The following is a 20,750-nucleotide window of genomic DNA, read 5'->3' as shown; positions in this document are numbered from 1 at the left end:
TGAGCCTAGGCAGATCCAAGCCCCTTCCCATTGCACCAAAGCTGTACAAGGCGTCACACCACAGGCACCAGATTCCCAGAAGCCTGCCCATGCACCAGGGACAGATCCTGATCCCCCTGCCTGGGTGCTCCCCAAACAGTTCAAGCCAAACAACTGTCTTCTGTGTCCAGAGGGCCTAGTCCAGTCCCATGGGGGCTCCACAGCCACCAGTCCACAGTTCACGGGCTTCCACTAGTGTGGCTGGTCATCTCTGTACATCCTCCCATCATGATCTCAACGTCCCTCACCTGCAGTATCTCTCCTCTCTCTCATCAATTGGATTCCCGGAACTCAGCCTGGTGCCTGACTGTGGATCTCTGTTTCTGCCTCCATCTGTCACTGGACAAAGGCTCTATGATGACAGCTAGGTTATTTGCTAGGCTGGTCACCAGAGTAGACCGGTCCAGGCACCCTCTGGACCACTGCCAGCAGACCAAGGTAGGGTCAACCCTGTGGATTCCTGAGAGCCTTACCTTTCTATTTCGAACATGCTCCTCTACGTCCTCCGACTCCCCTCATGGTTTAGATGACATATTTGGGCTAGATTCTGAACTTGTCCACCCCCTCCTTTCCAGACTTTCTGAATGTATTCCTCACCTTCTCTCACTTCTTCCCGCAGATTTAGTGTAGCTGTGGTCCACTACACCGAGGGCCACCCCAACAGTGGGTGGGTGGCCAGCATACTGCAGAAGCTTCCTGCGGATCGAGACTTGTCCCCAGACACTGGGGACTAGTCAAGCCGTCACTCCACTGTGGCAAAGAACAAACATCTCTCAACTATAGATGAACCTTTCCCTCTGTTTCACTAAGTCATTTAACCTCAGGCCTGCCAAACCAGGGCTTCATAAAACAACTTACATATTTTATTTCCAAGCAACATGTTCAAACTTGCATGCATCCTTGTTTAAACACTTGACAGCTGTGAAGTTTACTCCAAGTATGGATGTAAGATGTTTTTCTTGCTTTAATTCACAATTCCTAAAGAATTTTTTTTAAAAAAAGTTGTATTAGTAGGCCTAGATCAGTCAACCTCAGAAATTTGCTGTCAATCACCTTTATTTGTGAGTGATTTCTCTCAGTTTCTTTCCTTTACTTTTTTTTCCCTGCAGAAGTGAAACTTGGGACGAAGACACGGCTTGGAGAGCGGGGCCCCCAGATTCTCGGTGTCCGGAGAGTCTATATTCAGACGAGGGAGGAGAAACGGATCAACCTGACCGTCGGCAGTAGAGCCTACTTGCTGCTCAATACATCTGTGATCATCAAATGCCCAGTAAGACGCTTCCAGAAATCTCTGATCCAGTGGGAGAAGGATGGCCATTGTCTGCAGAACTCCAAACAGCTTGGCATCACCAAGTCGGGCTCCCTGAAAATCCACAGCCTTGCAGCCCCTGACATCGGTGTGTACAGGTGCATCGCAGGCTCTGCCCAGGAGACGGTTGTTCTCAAGCTCATTGGGACCGACAACAGACTCATTGCACACCCATCCCTCAGAGAGCACATGCGGGTGGACCACAGTGAAGCCAACAGTTTGGGAGCCACGTGGCATAAAATGCGTCAGATGTGGAATAACAAAAATGAGCTTTACCTGCACGATGGGGCAATCAGCAACCAGCCTTTCTTGAGAGCTCTGTTGGGGCCATGCAGGACGTCTGCAGGAAACACTAACTCCTGGGAGTTCAAGAGCAAGCAGTTCGAGGCAGCCATGAAACAGGGGGCCTACAGCATGGACACAGCCCAGTTTGATGAGCTTATACGAAACATGAGCCAGCTTATGGAGACAGGAGAAGCCAGCGATGACCTGGCGTCCCAGATGATATATCAGCTGGTAGCTGAGCTGGCCAAGGCTCAGCCAATGCCTGTCCAATGGAGGGCCATCCACGAGGAGATTGCTCCTGAGGCTCAGCTCGGAGGGGAGACAGGAAGAGTTCCCCAAAGCCCCACAGTGAAAAACTCAGGCAAGCTGACTTTGAAGCCAAAAGGACCGGTTCTCATGAGGCAAACCCTACCCCCTGCAGTTTCATTTAACAAAACAATAAATGCAAGGATTGGGAATACAGTGTACATTACAAAAAGCACGGAGTTCATCAATATACTTTGCAGTCTTGTTACTCACAGCCGTGAGGCCACATATACATGGACCAAGGACGGAGCCTTGCTGCAGCCCTCTGGGAAGTGAGTCAACCAAGAACGCAGTGTCTCCTTGATAGTACCTTACTGTGGCCTAATCTAGTTTTCTTGGAAAGATTTTCAGATTTCTTCTCCTAAAAACTGTGCTTTCTCCCATTCTCCTTTATCTGCCTGAACAGTTTTACTTCTTTCGTGTGTGTGTGTGTGTGTGTGTGTGTGTGTGTGTGTGTGTGTGTGAGAGAGAGAGAGAGAGAGAGAGAGAGAGAGAGAGAGAGAGAGAGAGAGAGAGGGAGAGAGAGGGAGAGAGAGAGGGAGAGAGAGAGAGAGAGAGACTTTATGTATCTATACACAATCTAGGAACAACAAATGGGAAAAAGAAAAACCAGGAATATTTGCCTTTCTGAGACTAGCTTAATTAACTTAGTATTGTTAAAGAGTGATAAAGGCCCATTAAGGAAAAACTCCTGGTCAACAGACTAGAATCATTGGCCTCAGTAGGGACCTAACATTTCAAGTTTGGCGAGTCAATCACCTGACCAAGGGACTATCCCTCAAGCAGGTGAGCCTGCCCTTAGCAGGGCAGGCTCACCTTAAGCCATACTGAAGGGATCGGTGGACTAATTGACTGCTTAAGTGAGGTACTTTACTTTTCCTTCCCAGAATTCCTGCCCTCTGGGACAGTGTCCACGCGCCATTGTGGTTGCAGTGAGGTTCTGGGTCTGACTCAGGAAGATGGAACTTCTTTTTCTTTCCTTACCCTGTCTCTTTTGGATGCTAGCGAGAACCTAAACCTACGCATATTTCTTTTGTTTTTCCCTTATAGACGGGACTTCCTTGCTCTTTCTCTAAAGCCCCCAATTCTGCCACGTGACTCCACTGTGACCATGAATCTGACATCTGTGTCTGTTTAACTCAGGTGGCATGGTGTTTTCCTTCCCTCTGCCGTTCTCCTCTTCCAGGAAGCTGCTGAGATGTACAGCTGGTCTGCCACTGATTTTTTTTTAACTCTAATAAAATTAAAATAGAAGCCACTATGTCCACGTCCCAGCCTGTTGTAAGTGCTCTCTGATCTAATGCAAGACGAAAGCCTTCCCCAGTCTTCCATATATGCAGTTTCTTCCTTGAAGCAGGAGGCTGGACATGATTACCTTTCAGGCTCCATGCCAGACCAAAGCCTATAAATTTGCAGTCTCCATTCTCCATAACCTGCAATGGCCCTACAGCAATTATGTATGTCCCTTGAGTTATATTCTCATTTAACTCATATTAACTCTTTTACAGGATCATTTTGGATGAACCTGGGAAGATACAGATAAAAAATCCTACAAAGAAAGAGCAAGGGATATATGAATGTTCCATAGCTGATCGTCTTGGTTCAGATGTGGAAAGTTCATTGGTGTTATATGCAGGTAATGCCCGTGGGAGAAGCCTACAGTGTCTGGGGTCTTGTAGTGGCTTTGTGTATCACCTGAAACCCTAGCACTCTAAAGCCTGAGTGTGTATCCCAAGGGCACAGGGCTTGTTCAAGCACTGGTTGCTGGATGCTGTCTAGAGCATTGCCTTAGTGGGTTTGGAATGCATTTGACGCTTGCTCTTTTGAACACGTTCCTAGTTTACACCAACTCTCTGGAAACAATGGCTCTAAGGTTTACTTTCCACAAATTGGGAATTAATGAGATGGAGGTTCATTGGTAGTGTTGACGTTATTGACTTTTTTAAGTTCCATCAGCTGAGGAGTGAGAACCACTAGTCTTGAAAGTTGGCACTTTTCTCTCAGTGACATACCGCCACTCCTTAGCCAGCACTCCCCTCCCCCACCCCCAGGGATTGTAATTTTACATCAGTATACATCTTCATAGGCACTAGACATGGTCGTTTTGTAACAAAATATTTTTTACAATAGAAGATCATTGTTAACTGCTTGCATTGTAGGCAGTAATTCCTTGGGGCAAGATTATATTCTAGGACTAGACATAAACAAGAGAGCCATCCCCCAGCTCACTACTCTCTTTTCTTCTCATTGTGACTCAAATGGACCAAGGGAGAATAGAGATGACATCATGGGTTAGAACCCAGTTTGGTCACCTTGATGCTAAGCTTAATGGCAGATGCTTGTCATCCACAAGCTGAGAAAGTTGAACCTGTTGGTGTTAAAAGTTTCTTGGGTCTGGATGACTTGAGGATGACTGCCTTCCTAAGGCAGAGCCTTCAGGCCAGTGATTTTCAACCTTCCTAATGCTGCAACCCTTTAATACAGTCCCTCATGTTGTGGTGACCCCCAACCATAAAATTATTTTCATTGCTACTTCATAACTGTAATTTTGCTACTGTTATGAATCATAATGTAAATACCTATGTTTTCTGATGGTCTTAGGCAACCTCTGTGAAAGGGTCGTTTGACCCCCAAGGGGTTGTGACCTACAGGTTAAGAACCCCTGTTTCAGGCCTTTGTTTTCTCCTGGACTGTTGTGCCTGCCTGCAATCATTAGCTCCTTTCAAGCAAGCACAAATCGAGGTAGTTCCTGTAGTGACGAGGAGACACCTCCTCTGCCAGTTCTCCTAAGTCTGCTCTAAGTCCATTCCCAGATAACCTAGGCTTTTGATAGAGCTGATGTGACGTTCCCATAAGCCAGAGGATGAGCTGTGACAACCGGAGATCCCTTCCACCCAAAGGCTTCCCATCATTTCCACACACACCCCAAGGATAACTTTCTATGCCCCAGGCATCCCAAGAAAGAATGGAACTTTCTGTAGCCTGGGCTTCTTGAGAACAAGATTGCATGTGTTCTTATTTTATATTTTCATTGTCTACTTCACACAAATTATGCACGTAGGTAGATAAAGCAAGTGTCCTAAGTTAATGAATAAATCCATTAATTATCAAATTTCAAGGAGTGAAAGTCCTTGAATGAATTCCTGACTCTGTGGTTTTATCTTTATTATTTCTTCAATACAAGTTTTATGTGGCTATTTGTTTCACATTAATTAAAATGCCAAGTTCTGACTTCTCCTCCAAACAGTGCTAATCCACTTGAGATAGCTTAATATGATTTTATAAATGAAGAATTTCTGCAGAGTAGAGAGGTGTGAGAAGTGTCTTAAGGATGCACCTCAGCAGCCAATAGCCTTTCAAGAGTGATAGTTTTACTATTTTAAGAGACATGAATTTATTTAGATGGTGTGAGAAGGGGAGTCTCTGAGCCACACACTGTGGGGTGAATGACTCTGAGATCACTCAGTACTTTTACCAAGATTCCTACTATAATCCAGCAGGAAAACACTTTGTACATGTTCATGGTTAGAAATAAGTTAATAAGAGTTGTGAGCTCCTGCCTATCTGGTCTTTCCCAGTACAGCTTTAATGAACCCCGAACCCTACATTTTTTCTGTGATTGGCAAGTCAGTATGTCTCTGGACCTAAAAGAAAACTGTATATGGGTTTTTTTTAAGAACTATATTGTTGTTCAAATGTCTGATTGCATCACCTTGTGCACAGGCAGGTTTTGTGATTATTGATTAAAGAGTAGCCCTGGTCTTATTGCTGCTGAGCAGAGAGCACAGTGGGATGCTTTGTACATGTTAGCTGAGCCTTGGCTTACTCTTACCTCAGTGGGAGAGGCCTTGGAGAGCCTTCTCCATCCAGGATAACACTTTCCAAGGGCACCAGGATAGCTCAGGATCCACTGCCCTATCCCACACCCCTTTCACAACCCCTGGTGTTTTAGGCCACATCAACTCATCTGAGGCTGCATGTGAGAGATGCTATTCTGCCCTGCCATGCAGTTTTGCAACTTGTCTTTCTTTGTGAAATGATCAAGAAGGAGTTAGCCTTAATTTTGGTTATGAAGATAAAATATCTTCACTTTATACATTGTTACAATCCACCCACCACCCACCCACCCACACTTCCATCCCCCACCCACCCATGCATCCATCAATGCATCCATGCATCCTCCCATCCATGCACCCATCCACCCATCCATCTCCCCATCCATCCATCCATTCATTCATCCATCCATCCATTCACCCATCCATCCATCCTCCTATCCACGCACGCATCCATCCATCCATCATCTCTGCACTGAGTACCTCTAGCTGTGTGTGTGTGCTTGTCTGTGTGCACCGCAGGGGTTAAAGAGACCAGCACTCTTCCCTGCTTTCAGCAAATCAACGATGCTTGTCAATGAACAAGAGCTTAAACCTAACATAGTTTCTGCTCCCTTTGAATTAAGAGGCACCTGTCATCTTGTCTATTGAAAGAAATGTCACAAAACCGGAACACAGCCATCTGTCTGTTGTGGTGGGAGGCACTGTGGAGGCAGCCCTTCAGGCGAATGTGACAATCCACTGTCCTGTAAAAGGTAAGTATTATCATTTCCAGTATGAAGGTATTTGGCCAACAATAGCCGGAAGGTGACAGCTAGCATTTTAGTGTTCCATACATCATCCTGATGAACTCACATTCTGTTTTCTAGTACTCTCCCATCCATCTGATTCTCAAAGTGAGCTCATGCCATATGGTAAGACTGATGCCAGGACTGGGGAGATGGCTCAGCCAGTAAAGTCTTGGCTCTGCAAACACAAGGATCTAAGTTCAGATCTAAAACATGCACATAAAAATAAAAAGGAAGGCCGGGCGGTGGTGGTGCAGGCCTTTAATCCCAGCACTCCGGGGACAGAGCCAGGTGGATCTCTGTGAGTTCGAGGCCAACCTGGGCTGTACAAAAAGCTACACAAAGAAACTCTGTCTCGAAAAACCATAAATATATATATGAAAGCTGGGCACAGTAGCATGGGCCTGTAACCCCAGCTCTGTTGGGTAGGATGCAAAGACAGGTAGATTCCTAGAGTTTGCTAGTCTTGCTAGTAAGTGAGAGACCCTGTCTCAAAAGATAAGGTGAAGAGTGAGTAAAGAAAGCACCCAGTGTTGACCTCCGACTTGGTCATACATAAGAACTTGCATGCACATGTATAAACACACTAACTCACTAGCAGGTTCTTCTCTCTCGGTCTCTGTCTCTGTCTCTCTGTCACATACACACACACACACACACACACACACACACACACACACACACACACGAGGTGGGGGTAGAGCAAGAGAGAGGTTTAAGACAGATTGCCGCTTTGTCTCCACTGTGGGCTGTGACTGACACACACTCTGGAATGTTTATCCTGGTAAAGCCAGAGCACTGTGTGTGGGCAGATCTATAATAAAGAGAAACTTTCAGTTAGGAGGTTGTGTGGTGACTGTGGAAAAAAGGGATTTTTGGAAATGGTTAGATATGTCTTCCTGCTATGCAGTGGCCTTGGCAAAGCCAGGTCTAAGACTAGGGATGCCAGTGTCTTCTCTTCAGACAGAGTCCTGAGCCATCCGTGAGTGGGCCTCAACAGCCTGTGTGGCATTGGCTTTTCCTGCTGTGTTTGCTAATGCAGGCTCAACTCTGTTGTTCAAATCTTAGATGATCTTTTAATAAAAAACCCAGAGCTAGATATCAGGGTGAGAGCTGAAAAATCAGAGAAGCAGAGCAGCCAGCCACTAGTTCTTACCTCTATGAAATCTTTAGCCTAAAGAGGGTGAGTTCCTGTTTCCTCACACCTTATATACCTTCTCTGCCCAGACATCACTTCCTGGGATTAAAGGCATGTGTGCTTCTCAGTACTGGTAATAAAGGCGTATGCCACCACTGCCAGGCTCTGTTTCCAGTGTGGCCTTGAACTCACAGAGATCCAGATGATCTCTGCCTCCTGAGTGATAGGATTAAGGTTGTGTGCCACCGCTGCCTGGCCTCTGTGTCTAATCTAGTGGCTGGCTCTGTCCTTTGATCCTCAGGCACGCTTATTAGGGTACACAATATATCACCACACAACTCCTTTATAAAAGACTATTTATTTGCAGTGCTACGGATGGGCCCTCAGACCTTGCTCATGTAAGGCAAGTATTCCTTCACCGTGTTCCACCCACACCCCTCCAGACCCATATTTTTTCATTAATAGAAGTAAAACTTTCAGCCTGACTCTGCCTGAAGTAGGACTATTTTGCTACTCAAAGCCAGGCATTCTTAAGTGTTGACCTGACTCTAGAGTCCCCAGAATATAGACAGTCAATATATTCTGCACACTTCTACATTTTACAGGTGTAAAGGGGTGGGCTGTTGTGAGACTAGCTGTAGATCACTTCCTTAGAGAGACAGATAAATACCAAATTGAGTCTACTAATTCAAAAGGAATTTTCTATATGTCCTTAATTTACTGTGCCTTGACTTAGTTATCTGAACAGCTATATCCCCCCAATTTCCAAGGATTAATAAGCACCCCTGTATTTGTAGTCATGTTTGATGTTCTCTGATGGTGACCCATCTAATGATGTGTGACTTTGACTCTTTCACTGAGGAGTTGTCTTAGTTAGGGTTTCTATTGCTATAACGAGACACCATGACCATGACAACTCTTTCGGTAATTTTTGTTGTTGTTAAAAATCTAAATTTTAAGACATGGTGGTCTGATAAAATACAGGAAGTTATTCCAGTTTTTTTTTTTTTATCTGTTGAGATTTGCTTTGTGACTGAGTATGTGGTTGAAGGTTTTTAGAGAAGGTTCCATGGGATGCTGAGAAAAAGGTCTATTCTTTTGTTTTAGGGTGGAATGTTCTGTAGATATTTATTAAGTCCATTTGAGTCATAATATCTGTTAGATCCCTTATTTCTCTGTTAGGTTTCTGACTGGCAGATCTGTGTATTGGTGAGAGTGGGGTATTGAAGCCTCCCACTACTTATGTGTGGGGTTTGACTGTGATTTAAACTTTAGTAATGTTCATTTTACATATGTGGGTGCCCTTGTATTTGGGGCATAAATGTTCAGAATTGAGACTTCATCTTATGGATATTTCCTGTGATAAATATGTAATGTTCTTCCTGTTCTCTTTTGATTAATTTTAGTTTGAAGTCTATTTTGTTAGATATTAGGATAGCTACACCAGCTTTCTTCTTAAGTCCATTTGATTGAAAAGTCTTTTCCCAGCCTTTTCCTTTGAGGTAGTATCTGTCATTGAAGTTGAGGTGTGTTTCTTGTATGCAGCAGAAGGATGGATCCTGATTTCATATCCATTCTGTTAGCCTGTGTCTTTTTATAGGCGAATTGAGTCCATTGATATTAAGGGATATTAATGACCAGTGATTGTTGATTTCTGTTATCTCTTGGTGGTAGTATGTATGCATTTCCCTTCTTTGGGATTTACTGCTGTGGGGTTATCTATTATCTGTGTTTTCATGGGTGCATATAACTTCCTTAGGTTGGAGTTTTCCTTCTAGTGCTTTCTGTGGGGCTGGATTTGTGGATACGTATTGTTTAAATCTGGTTTTGTTTTGGAATGTCTTGTTCACTCCGTCTATGGTGATTGAAAGTTTTTCTGGGTATAGTAGTCTGGGCTGGCATTTGTGGTCTCTTAGTGTCTGTGTCTGCATTGTGTCTGTCCAGGACCTTCTGGCTTTCAGAGTCTCCATTGAGAAATCGAGTGTTATTCTGATGAGTTTGCCTTTATAAGTCACTTGGCCTTTTTCCTTTGCTGTTCTTAATAGTCTTTCTTTATTCTGTATATTTAGTGGTTTAATTATTATGTGGCAAGGGGACATTTTGGGGGAGTCTAGTCTATTTGGTGTTCTATAAGCTTCTTGCATCTTCGTAGGTACTTCCTTCTTTAAATTGGGAAAGTTTTCTTCCATGATTTTGTTGAATATATTTTCTGTGCCTTGGAGCTGGTATTCTTCTCCTTCTTCTATCCCTATCATTCTTAGGTTTGGCCTTTTTATGGTGTCCCAGATTTCCTGGACATTTTGTGTTATGACTTTTTTGGCTTTGGTGTTTCCTTTGACTCACGAATTTATTTCCTCTATTGTGTCCTCCACACCGGAGGTTCTCTCTTCCATCTCTTGTATTCTGTTGGTTGTGCTTGCATCGATAGTTGCAGTTTGTTTACTCAGATTTTCTATTTCCAGCATTCCCTCGGTTTGTGACTTCTTCATTGCTTCTATTTCAATTTTCAGGTCTGAACTGTTTCCTTCACCTGTTTAGTTGCTTTTTTCTTGTTTTTTTTTTCTGGCTTTCTTTAAGGATTTATTGATTTCTTCCAATTTTTTGTTTTTTTTCCCTCAATTTCTTTAAGGGAATTTTTCATTTCCTCTTTAAAGGCCTCTATCATCTTCATAAAGTTACTTTTAAGGCCATTTTCTTCTGCCTCTACTTTGTGATGTTTGGGACTTGCTATTGTAGAACCTTTAGGTTCTGGTGGTGCCATATTCTTCTTTATGTTATATGTATTTTTGCGCTGGCGTCTACCCATCTCTTCTTCCAACAGGTGCAAGAGGCACCTGTGTCTGAGCGAGCTGCTCTTGGTCCAATCTGTGCTTGCTGTGTCTGTGTCTCAGGGGGCCACTCTTGATCCAATCATAGCTCTTGGTCTAATTGGAGCTGGCAGGTTCTGTGTCTCAGGGAGCTGCTGAGGTTGCAGGGGGATGGGTGGATTGGGGGTAGGGTGTGGGTCTTGTAGATTGCAGGGCTGATGGGGGGTGTTGGTGGGGAAGCCTGCCTGAAGGAGTCTTCCCCACTGGTCAGCAACTGGGGCAGCAATGGGTGGGGGTTTCCAGGCATGGGTTGTGCCTCAGGACCTAGGTCCTAGCGTGACCATGGCAACTTTTATAAAGAAAAACATTTAACTGGGCATGGCTTACAGTTTCAGAAGTTTAGTTCATTATCATCATGATGGGATATGGCTGTGAGCAGGCAGACATGGTGCTGGAGAAGTTGCTGAGAGTTCTACATCTTGGTCCGCAGGCAGCAGAAGGAGACTGTGTGCCACACTGGCCAGACTTGAGCTTATAAGACCTCAAAGCCCACCCCACAGTGACACATGTCCTCCAACAATGACACACCCACTCCAATAAGGCCACACCTACTAATAGTGTCAGTCCCTGTGGACCAAGCATTCAAACACATGGGTCTATGGAGGCCATAACAATTCAAACCACCACAGGAGTTGTGGGAAAGTATTTATTCTTCCCGTATAAGACACCAGCCACAGACAAAAAAAAAAAAAAAAATTCTATTCAAATCTAGTGCGAGTTTAAACCAATGAGTTTATTGGGGGTGAGTTACAGGAGTGTGGAAGACTCAAGCAGTTACATCACCAAAAAGTCCATCCCTGCATGGCTGACCAGTCACCAAAGCAACAGCCCTGATGCTCTCTGCACAGTGTGTAGGCAGCTCTATCAGCTAAGAGTCTCCTGTACTCTAGCAGCTGCTTCCTGCTTATGCGACCTTGTGGAGGAGACTTTGCTTCTTTTAACCTTCTGAACTTTCCAGAGTCTTTTAACAGGTAACTGCCTAGGGTATATGAGCTGCCCCCCTCTTCTCTGTCAGAGGTCACGAATTCAGGAGAAGCAGTTAGAACAAGATGCAGTGTGACAGCAGGGGCTCTGAGGCTGCCCAGTAGCACCTAAAGATGGGCGTCATGAGAGGACCTGGGTCACACTCACCCAGCTTCCTTCTCTTCCTTCCCCCTAATGCTCTCCTACTTGCCCTACTTCTTTCTAAAGGCACACCTTTGGCTCCATGCATGCTGGAAATTTGCTACCCTCCCAGGTATTAGTTTTCAAACCCTGGCAGTCCTCGCAGTGTTTGGCCTGTGAAGACTTTTGACAGATTGCCCAGCCTCCCAACTGGCTCCACCCACAAATATGTGAATTTTCTGGCAAAATGGACCTACCATTGCAGAACAGGCCAGCATTCTCTAGCCAGGGCAAGGAGAAAAGCAGAACAGAACTGTTCAGATGCCAAGCCACAGACTTCTCCAATTTCTGTAGCCCTCCACCTGCAGAGGATTCTGAAAAATAGATGTGACTTCTATTAAGAAAAACTCAACTTTTAATGTTTTGTTTTAAAATTTAGCTTCTTAATCATTTAAAATCAAACTGTGGGGTGGGGTTGGGGGGTGGCATCCAAAGGCTTGTGGCCCATTATTTGCTGTCCTAAGGCAGGGACTAGAGGCAGTGGAAACTTGTTTTCACAAAGTCTCCAGAGAAGACCATTAAACTCAGCTCAGGTCTGGTCTCTTATCCACTCAGGCAAAATATGAACTGTCTGATCCCTTCCCGACCTGCGGGCCCTTCCGCCCTGTGCTATATTATACTGCTGGAGGGCAGGCCTTCCTCCTCTTTTTCTTTTTCCTCCTTTGCTTCCTCCCCCGCCAACTCCTCCTCATCCTCCTCTCCAGTGAAGCTCAGAGTTGGGAGCATTCACCTTTCCCTACCATTCATCTTTTCTAGAAATAGTCCCTTTGGTCTTTAGTGCCTGGCCGCCCTCCACTATGATCTCAAACCCCAGAAACCCATCAGAGGTTCTTTCCCTTCCAAAGTGGATCGGCCGCTGGAGGTGCCATCATATTGAGTTACGTGCCATTTTAAACAGACCTGCAGTGAACTTAGTGTTTCCTCCTGGGCAGAAGCTATAGCTGGCCTGGCTTTCTACGGAGAGACGTCTTTTTAAAGGCAGATGCTAACGCTGATAAAAAGTCGGAAATTGTGGGTTGACAGACAGTTCTGTGACTAGCCAGAATACAACCATGGATGAGTCATGTGTCCATCTTGCCCTCATCTCCAAAACAGAAAATAGACTCTAGCAGTAGAAGGGACTTGGTCATCATTTAATTTAGTCTTTTGTTTTATAGATGAGTATATAGCATGATTTACAAAATCAAAGTCTTCCAGAACTTTGAAATTCAGTAGGATATACCACAAAAAACAAAAACAAAAACAAAAACAAAAAACAATCAGTTGCTCTTGAACTGTTTTCTGCTAGTTGTTTTTCAGAATCCTAAAGCACATACCTAGAACTTCTAGACAAATTTATAACTCTTTGTCATGGGCAACATGTTTTATACTACTCATGTGGTATAGATATCAATAGCATTTATCTCCAGCCACCCTTAGAGACTTTTCTATTAATTCTATTAAATGATAGAACTAGAAAAAACCAGCACTTCTGAAGGTTAAACATTCTATCCTGAAAAGGTTGTTTGTCTTGCTTGTCATTAAGAAATACTTCCTTGTAAAATGTGGGGTGTTCACCCCCTGCCCCACATGCACCTTCTGTTAAGGAGAGGAACAAAAAGCAGTAAATAGCATTGTTGTCTATTTCTTTCACACGAGCACATTCCATAAGCACTGTTGACCATATAATTGTCTATTACATTTTCTTGCGGGGGGAAGGGGGTGCTGCATGCCTTGGTACACATGTAGAGGTCAGAGGACAACTTCAGGAGTCAGCTCTCTCATTCCACCACGTGGGCCTCAGGCTTAGGGGCAAGCATCCTTGTCAACAGAGACATCTCACCAGCCCACTTGTATATCCTGTAATTTTCTGCTCTGTGTGCATTCTCTTGTTTGTGAATCATTCTTTACGCTCGACAGACACAACTGATGCAAGCCCCTGATGCAAGCTCCTGGTGTGGAGGTGTTACTGTGTGTCAGCTCCTCTTCTGTTTCTAAGTTCTCTGGGTCCACAGACAGAAATGGGCTTGAGCCAGGAAAATGATGGTCCCAGAGTGGATGGACCTGTCAGAGCTCTAGGGCCCAGCCACCAAAGGAAGAAAGCCTCTTAAGCAGCAGATACACTTGACACCCGTTCCTCAGAGCCAAGTGAAACCTAAAGGGTTGGCTGGGCTTTGAAATTCAAACTAAACTGAAGAATTGCAAACAGCATAGAACACTAGTCAGGGTGTATAGCATGTAGAGCTGCTTCAGAAGAAGAATTCTGCAGCAAGGAGTGACATCTGGCCTCACCAGGAAGCTATCCAGGTAGGGTAGAGGGGACTCTAACAAAAGTCATAAGGGCAAATGTATGAAAGTTAAAGTGGCTCCTAAACTAAACCTAGTCCTGTGTGTGATTAAGGAGACTTTTCACCAAGAATGTAAAGATTTTTACAATGCTTGCAAATAGTTCATTTATTAGGGTTGGATTTGTTTGGTTTTATTTAAGGCAACATCTCAGGTTGCCCGGGCAGGCTTTGAACTCGCGATATAGTCCAAGATGACCTTGAACTCTTGATATTACTGCTTCTTCCTGTAGAGAACTGGGATTACTGGCACATGCCACCACACCTGGCTTGCAAGGATCTGCTTTAGGTCAAGCCATGGCAGAGTTTGACATTCAGGGCATCTACTGGTTGTCAATGTATGTGAGAGGGAAATGAGAAGGAAGGGCCTGGAGAGAAAGGGAGATAGGTACAGCCTGTGCAGCTTTGTGGGCCCAGGAGAGTTGAAAGGTAGCGTTAACTCACCAAGTGGCTGTGCTGGGTCCCACAGTGGCCAGGGCTTCATTCACTTGCCTCCCTCAGTTACAAAGACTTCGTATAAAGCCAGAGGACTAAGAGCAGTGTGGTGCTGACGGGGGAGGAAGGTAGATTCCACAGCAGATTCAAGCATATAGGAGAACCCAGGAGCTAGTAGTGACAGAACGACAAGTGGAAAGGCAAATGGCTAAATAAAGGGTGATATGGTAATTGGTTATAAATATAAAAAAAGCTCTGTCCAGAATGATTCTTATTAAATGTCTACAATGTGAAGAAATTAATTTTTCAATTAGAATACAAGAGATATGTTTGATATCTGGGAGTAATGAAAATACTAGAAGTACAAATCAAAATAAAATGCCTATTGCATGGTAATAATTAGAGAGCTCCATGAATGTACTTGAACTTCGGCATTATATAGTTTTAAAGGTTTAGTTTCATAATATATGAATAATATTTCAATCAATTTTGCTGTTAACATTTCAAGATATTTTCAACCAATTTAAAAAAGCTACATTTCTGGAAGAAAGTATTTGTTACACAGTATCCATGGTATATAAATGATTGCTACGAATCAACTTCAGTACCAAATAACAGTAAGCCAGCCATAGGACCAGCCATGGGACCAGTTGTTGGAACTGAAGCCCTGAGCATTGAAGGGTTTGCAATGTTTCCAATCTCATTGGTAATGAGATTAAGATAGTGATGATGCCCCTCTTGGACCTGTTACATTGGACAACTTCAAGAGTTTCACACTACTAAGTTGGCAAGAATATAGAAAAATAGAGTGGCAGAATATTTTGTTGGAAAAACTAATTTAGAGCAACTAGATGATCAGAACCAGAAATTGTTTTCATGAGGTTTGCCCCCTTGAGGCCAAGGGACAGCTGTCAGGATACACTCCACAGCCCGTTTGTAGTTGTAAGGAAGGGTGCAGAATCGTTCCTGCTCCGAGAGAAAAGAAGGGCAGTTTGTGGTTAGAATGCTGACTCTAGCTACAGCGCTTGCTTATTGCTTTAAAATGTCTTCAACAAACAAAAACAGGCTTAAATATCCATCAGTCTTGTCTCATGGCATGTGAGTATCACTTATGGCTCTCTCAGCCCTGCCTTTGCCTGGCTGTGAAAACTTGAGCTCCAAGCACTGTCTCCCTGGCCGTTTGTTTTCTGTTATAGAATGAGTCACTGGGGTGGGATGTCCTTAGGAAATTCTATCCTGGGTCTTAGGTTCCTGGCAGAAATGTGGACCAAAGTGATAATAAAGGAAGGAAAAGTGCTGAGAATACCTGGCCAGTTGGAACTTGAAACTGAGCATCCTTAATTCTTGCCTGATATTGGAAATGTCTGAGTAAAGAACCCAGGAGTGTGGGGAAAACTCTGAATAGGTAGATAGAAAGTCCTTCACAAAAACAATTTTTGCAGCTAAACTAGTAGTTCATGAAAAACCCAATTACCTATGTTATGATTTGGAAAATCTGGTTGTAATAAAAAGAAAAGAAGCGAATAATGTAAGAGTCTAATTCAGAGATGTCAGAACTTGATATATTTGAAAAGGATTCTTTCATTTATGTGAAGCTGCTGTTTAAAACAAAATAACGTACTAGAGGGAAATAAGTCAGCAAGAAAGGGGAGATTTGAACAGCCTTTGGGAAAAGTGTGTCACATCATGGTTATGTTTCATGGCCTCTGGATGCACAACTCTTTCTACGTGTCTAGCTGTCCACAGTTAGTAGTACTGTGTTGAATAGCTTGGATCTGGCCCCATCTTGCCTCAAAATTAGATGAAGTCAAAATATGGAAAGAAAGTTCTCCTGAGAAATAGTAAGATGTGGTTGAGATAAAAAAAAAATGCAAAATTAAATATGAAAGGGTCTTAGAGGCCTGTGAGTCCAGTCCTCCTCTTTTATGAAGCAGTCTTGTAAGTTTTATGAAACTTGGAACTCCAGAATACAATGCATTTATTAAAAATAGTTATATCTTCTTGATGAATTCTTCTTTTTATTGATATGTAGTGGCCTTCATGTCTTCTAATTTGGCTTGGATTCTACTTTACTAGGTATCAGAATAGCTATTCTAGTCTCTTTGGGCTTTCCATTCATTTGATAAGTTGACTTTTATCCATGAGATGTTTCTTAGAAGTAGCAGATAATTGGGGCCAGGGGTTATTTTTTTAAGAACTATTTTTCTTTTTCTTAATGAGAATGTGTATGTGCCCATGTAACTGTATGCTATGTGTGTGCATGTGCCCAGAACGGCCAGAAGAGGGTTCCAGTCCCCTGGAGCTAAAATTACAGGCACTTGTGGGATGTCTATGTGGGTATTGGAAACCAATTTGGGTCCTCTGGAAGAACAGCTAGTGCGCTTAACTACAGCATTCTCTCTCCAGCTCCCAGGGTCAGATTTGTTTTGTTTTGCTTTGCTGTTGTTTTTAAACCCAATCAGCCAGTCTGATTCTCTTTACTGGTGAGAGTTGGAACCATTTACGAGTAGCATTATTACTGAGAAATGTTTAGTGATTCTTACGGCTTTTCTGGTTTGTTATTATTTGTTCTTTTCTTTCTCTGGTTAGACATGACAGATCTATCCTTGTTCTCCTTTGCTCAACTTTTCATGGAATGCATTCGTTCCTGTACTCTTATGATTGACACTGCCTTTCTTGTCCCACTCAGTATCCTATCCCTTTAACTATCCTTTGCAGCACCGGGTTGTAATCTTGAGCCACTTGTCTTGAAATGCTCGCATTTCTCCATCAATCTTCAATATATCTTTGCTGGATGAAGAAACAATCTTGATTGGCAGTTGTTTACTTTTAGGACTTGAGCCTTACAGTTCCCTGCTGTCCTGGCTTTCATGGTTGCTGATGAGAGGTCTCATGTTAGTCTGATATGTTGTCTTTGTTAAGTAAGTTGGTGTCCCACACCTGCGCCCTGACAGACAGAGACAGATACACACACACACACACACACACACACACACACAGAGAGAGAGAGAGAGAGAGAGAGAGAGAGAGAGAGAGAGAGAGAGAGAGAGAGCTTTGTGTTTTTGACATCTTATGATGTGTTCTTGAGAAATGCTTCTCTGGACCTGTCTATTTGGGGTTCTAAGTGCTTCTGTGTTTAAATGTCCATTTCTTTCTCTATATTTGAGGGAATTTGTACTATAATTTCATTGAGCAGATTTTTCTATGCCTTTAGTAGTCCCCTACCCCCCAGTTTGTGCTTCTATCCTGTGGAGGTTTTAGTTTGGTGTCTGTCTTAGTTAAGGGTTCTGTTGCTGTGATAAAACACCATGACCAAAAGCAACTTGGAGAGGAAAGGCTTTATTCTACTTATACTTCACATCGCTGTTCACCATCAATGGAAATCAGCACAGGAACTCCAATGGGTTTATTCTGCTTATACTTCACATCACTGTTCACTATCAATGGAAATCAGAACAAGAACTCCAATGGGTTTATTCTGCTTATACTTCACATTGCTGTTCACCATCAGTGGAAATCAGAACAGGAACTCAAACAGGACAGGAACTTAGAGGCAGGAATTGATGCAGAGACCATGGAGTAGTGCTGCTTACTACTGGCTTGCTCTTCATGGCTTGCTTAGTCTGCTTTCTTATAGCACCCAGGTCCACCAGGGATGGCCCTCCCCACAATGGGCTGGGCCCTTCTGAATAATCACTAGTTAAGAAAATACCATACAGGCTCACCCACAGCCCCATCTCATGGAGACAATGTCATAATTGAGGTTCTCTCTTCTCAGATGACACTACCTTGTGTCAAGTTGACATAAAAACTAACTAGGACAGAGCTCATGCACAGTAGTAGGTGCTGCTCAGTTTTAAAAATTAGTATTTAACCTTGACCTTGTTCTTCATTCCTGATAGTCTTCCTTATGTTTTGCAAACTTTATTGAGGAGATTTTCATGTCCCATATTTCTATATGACTTTTTAAAAATACAAACCTCCTGCCTGAGTTTTCCTTCAGTGTTGCTGGTTTGCTTGTTCATTTTGCGGACGTTCCCTCTACCTTGCTTCCTCTCCAGGTCCTAGATTGATTATCTGCTTGTTCATATCCCTTCTAAGGTTACTGACCAGTTTTTATTAGTAAACCTTTGAAATCTTCACCCAGCATCTTTCCCATTTCAGTGTTTTGGAATTTAATAGTTGATGAATTTGGAGGAGTCATGTGGCTTTGATTTTTCATGATTCTGGTGCTTTGTGTCATTGTTTTTATATCTGTTGACCTGCCTGTCTCTTCCAGTTTTAGTGGAGATCTTATTGATCAGCCTTCTCTTGTGGGCTCAGTCTCCAGTACCACTGCTCCATTAATGTTTATCTGGATATCTTGCTGTATAAATGTGGATTAAATAAACCATTTAATTTTGGACAATATTGGAAGCTATTCTTACTTCTTTGCCATTGCATATAGCAATGAAAGAAACATCTTTGTGCATAGAACTTTTTACATTTCAATTTTTTTTCTTTTAAAAAAAAAGCCAAGCCAGGCGGTGGTGGCGCACGCCTTTAATCCCAGCACTCAGGAGGCAGAGCCAGGCGGATCTCTGTGAGTTCGAGGCCAGCCTGGACTACCAAGTGAGTTCCAGGAAAGGCGCAAAGCTAAACAGAGAAACCCTGTCTCAAAAAAAAAAAAAAAAAAAAAAAAAAAAAAGCCAAATAGGATTAGAACTCTTAGGTCACGGGAAAGTCAGCGGTTTGTAGCTTTATAGACTGTTAAAGTGTATGTAATGTTTAATGCATCGTTGCCAAATTGCACTTCTAGAAAGTATAAGCTTATCAGTGATGTAGGTTTAAACCCCACACTTCTGTCATTGCCTTTTGCTGTCCATTGATAAAAGAGAGGAGGGAAAAAAGTAGGTAGGAGTTACAGACACAATGCTTAACTATCCAGTGTGTGTGTAAGCAATTGGTGGGAAATGTGGGCCTCATTTGGGCTGAATTCTCATGCTTGGTGTTCCAGGCAACGAGTGAAATCAGGGAAAACCCTTCATGGATGGGATCATAGTCAGTTTAGAAGATTTGTATTATAAAACTGAAAGATATTTTCTTCATTTCAGTCTTTTCCCTCTAGGTTAAAATATTTTGGAATATACCTAGGAATTTTGTTGTTAACTTGCCAAATTATTAGCTTTCTTTACTGGGTTGAATAATGCCTCTTTCAGGAAAGGATCTTGAGAAAATATTTGTGGTGAAGCAGGCTTATATGGTTGAATTCCTAAAGATAGTCTCATCACCCCATCAGTTTGCCGACTACTGGTTTATATTATATGTTGTGGTTCTGAGATGTCTTTAGGTCATAGATGGCTTTGACAGAAGGGAAGGGAGAGAAAGTAAAGAGAAAGAAAGGGAAAAAAGAAAGAACCATCCTTACCAAAATACATTTGCCTACAAATATTTATATATAATTTACAAAAGACTTAAAAACAAAATTTGAGGATTACCTGTTTACTCCTATTTTATGAACTGAACATATTAGCTCTTTTGACCATACTCTAAGTTAAGGATAATTTATGTTTCTTCATTTATAAATTGGAAATATACACTATAATCTGTATTTTAGCTGTCAGTTTAAAAAACCACTTACAATCCTTGGAATATCTAAATGTATAGAGGCAAATAAAGTCCATTTAAAATGACTTCTCCTGCTCAAAACCCCCTCCTGCTGTTTTTGTTAGTTTGTTTTGCGTATGGTCCAGAATCCCCCTATAGATCATGCCATGTGCCCTCTAGATAAGCATTCATTTTTAATGCAGCTTCTAAAGAGTGGGTAATAGCCCAGTGTTAGGTGAGTAAGTTACCAAAATTGCTGTCCAGAAGGCTGAGCCTTAGCAATGTCCACTGTTCTCACCATTTGAGTTTCTGTGTAGGATTCTTCTTGACACTCAGAGTCGGTGGCTTTTGCAATGTGTGTAGTTCCACATGCACAATGCCATGTATACAAGCATGCACAGCAGCAGCTCATATCATTGTGTCTGGTGTGCACAAGTCCTTGCTTCTAACTCTTCAAGGAACTACTGGAGGGTTCTGGCCTTGAGACAATATATGGAATAATTGCCATGGACACTTTGTGGCCTGTACAGGAAACCCTGGAGACCAGTATCCAGCACCTCGTAGACTATGACTGACAGGAAGAACTGCCCAGTCCTGAGTGAAGCAGAATCCCAGTGTCCTGAGAGGTCAAGGATAACCACACCATGAAGAGAACTTGGTGATCTCCTCATCCGTG

At 43.0% G+C, this 20,750-nt stretch overlaps 1 protein-coding gene across 1 annotated transcript in view; it reads left to right on the top strand.

Annotated features, from left to right (window-relative positions):
• Positions 1–20,750, top strand: part of Adamtsl3 (ADAMTS like 3) — a 191,076-nt gene that overhangs the window by 144,104 nt on the left and 26,222 nt on the right. The window contains exons 19-21 of the mRNA XM_059269120.1: positions 1,149–2,211; positions 3,448–3,575; positions 6,399–6,527. Coding sequence (XP_059125103.1) covers positions 1,149–2,211; positions 3,448–3,575; positions 6,399–6,527 — 1,320 coding nt within the window. The remainder of the gene's footprint in view (positions 1–1,148; positions 2,212–3,447; positions 3,576–6,398; positions 6,528–20,750) is intronic.

This window comes from Peromyscus eremicus, chromosome 1 (assembly GCF_949786415.1).
Source record: "Peromyscus eremicus chromosome 1, PerEre_H2_v1, whole genome shotgun sequence".
Lineage (NCBI taxonomy): Eukaryota > Metazoa > Chordata > Mammalia > Rodentia > Cricetidae > Peromyscus > Peromyscus eremicus.
Note: the sequence above shows the minus strand (reverse complement) of the source record. Positions and strands in the feature narration are given on the sequence as shown.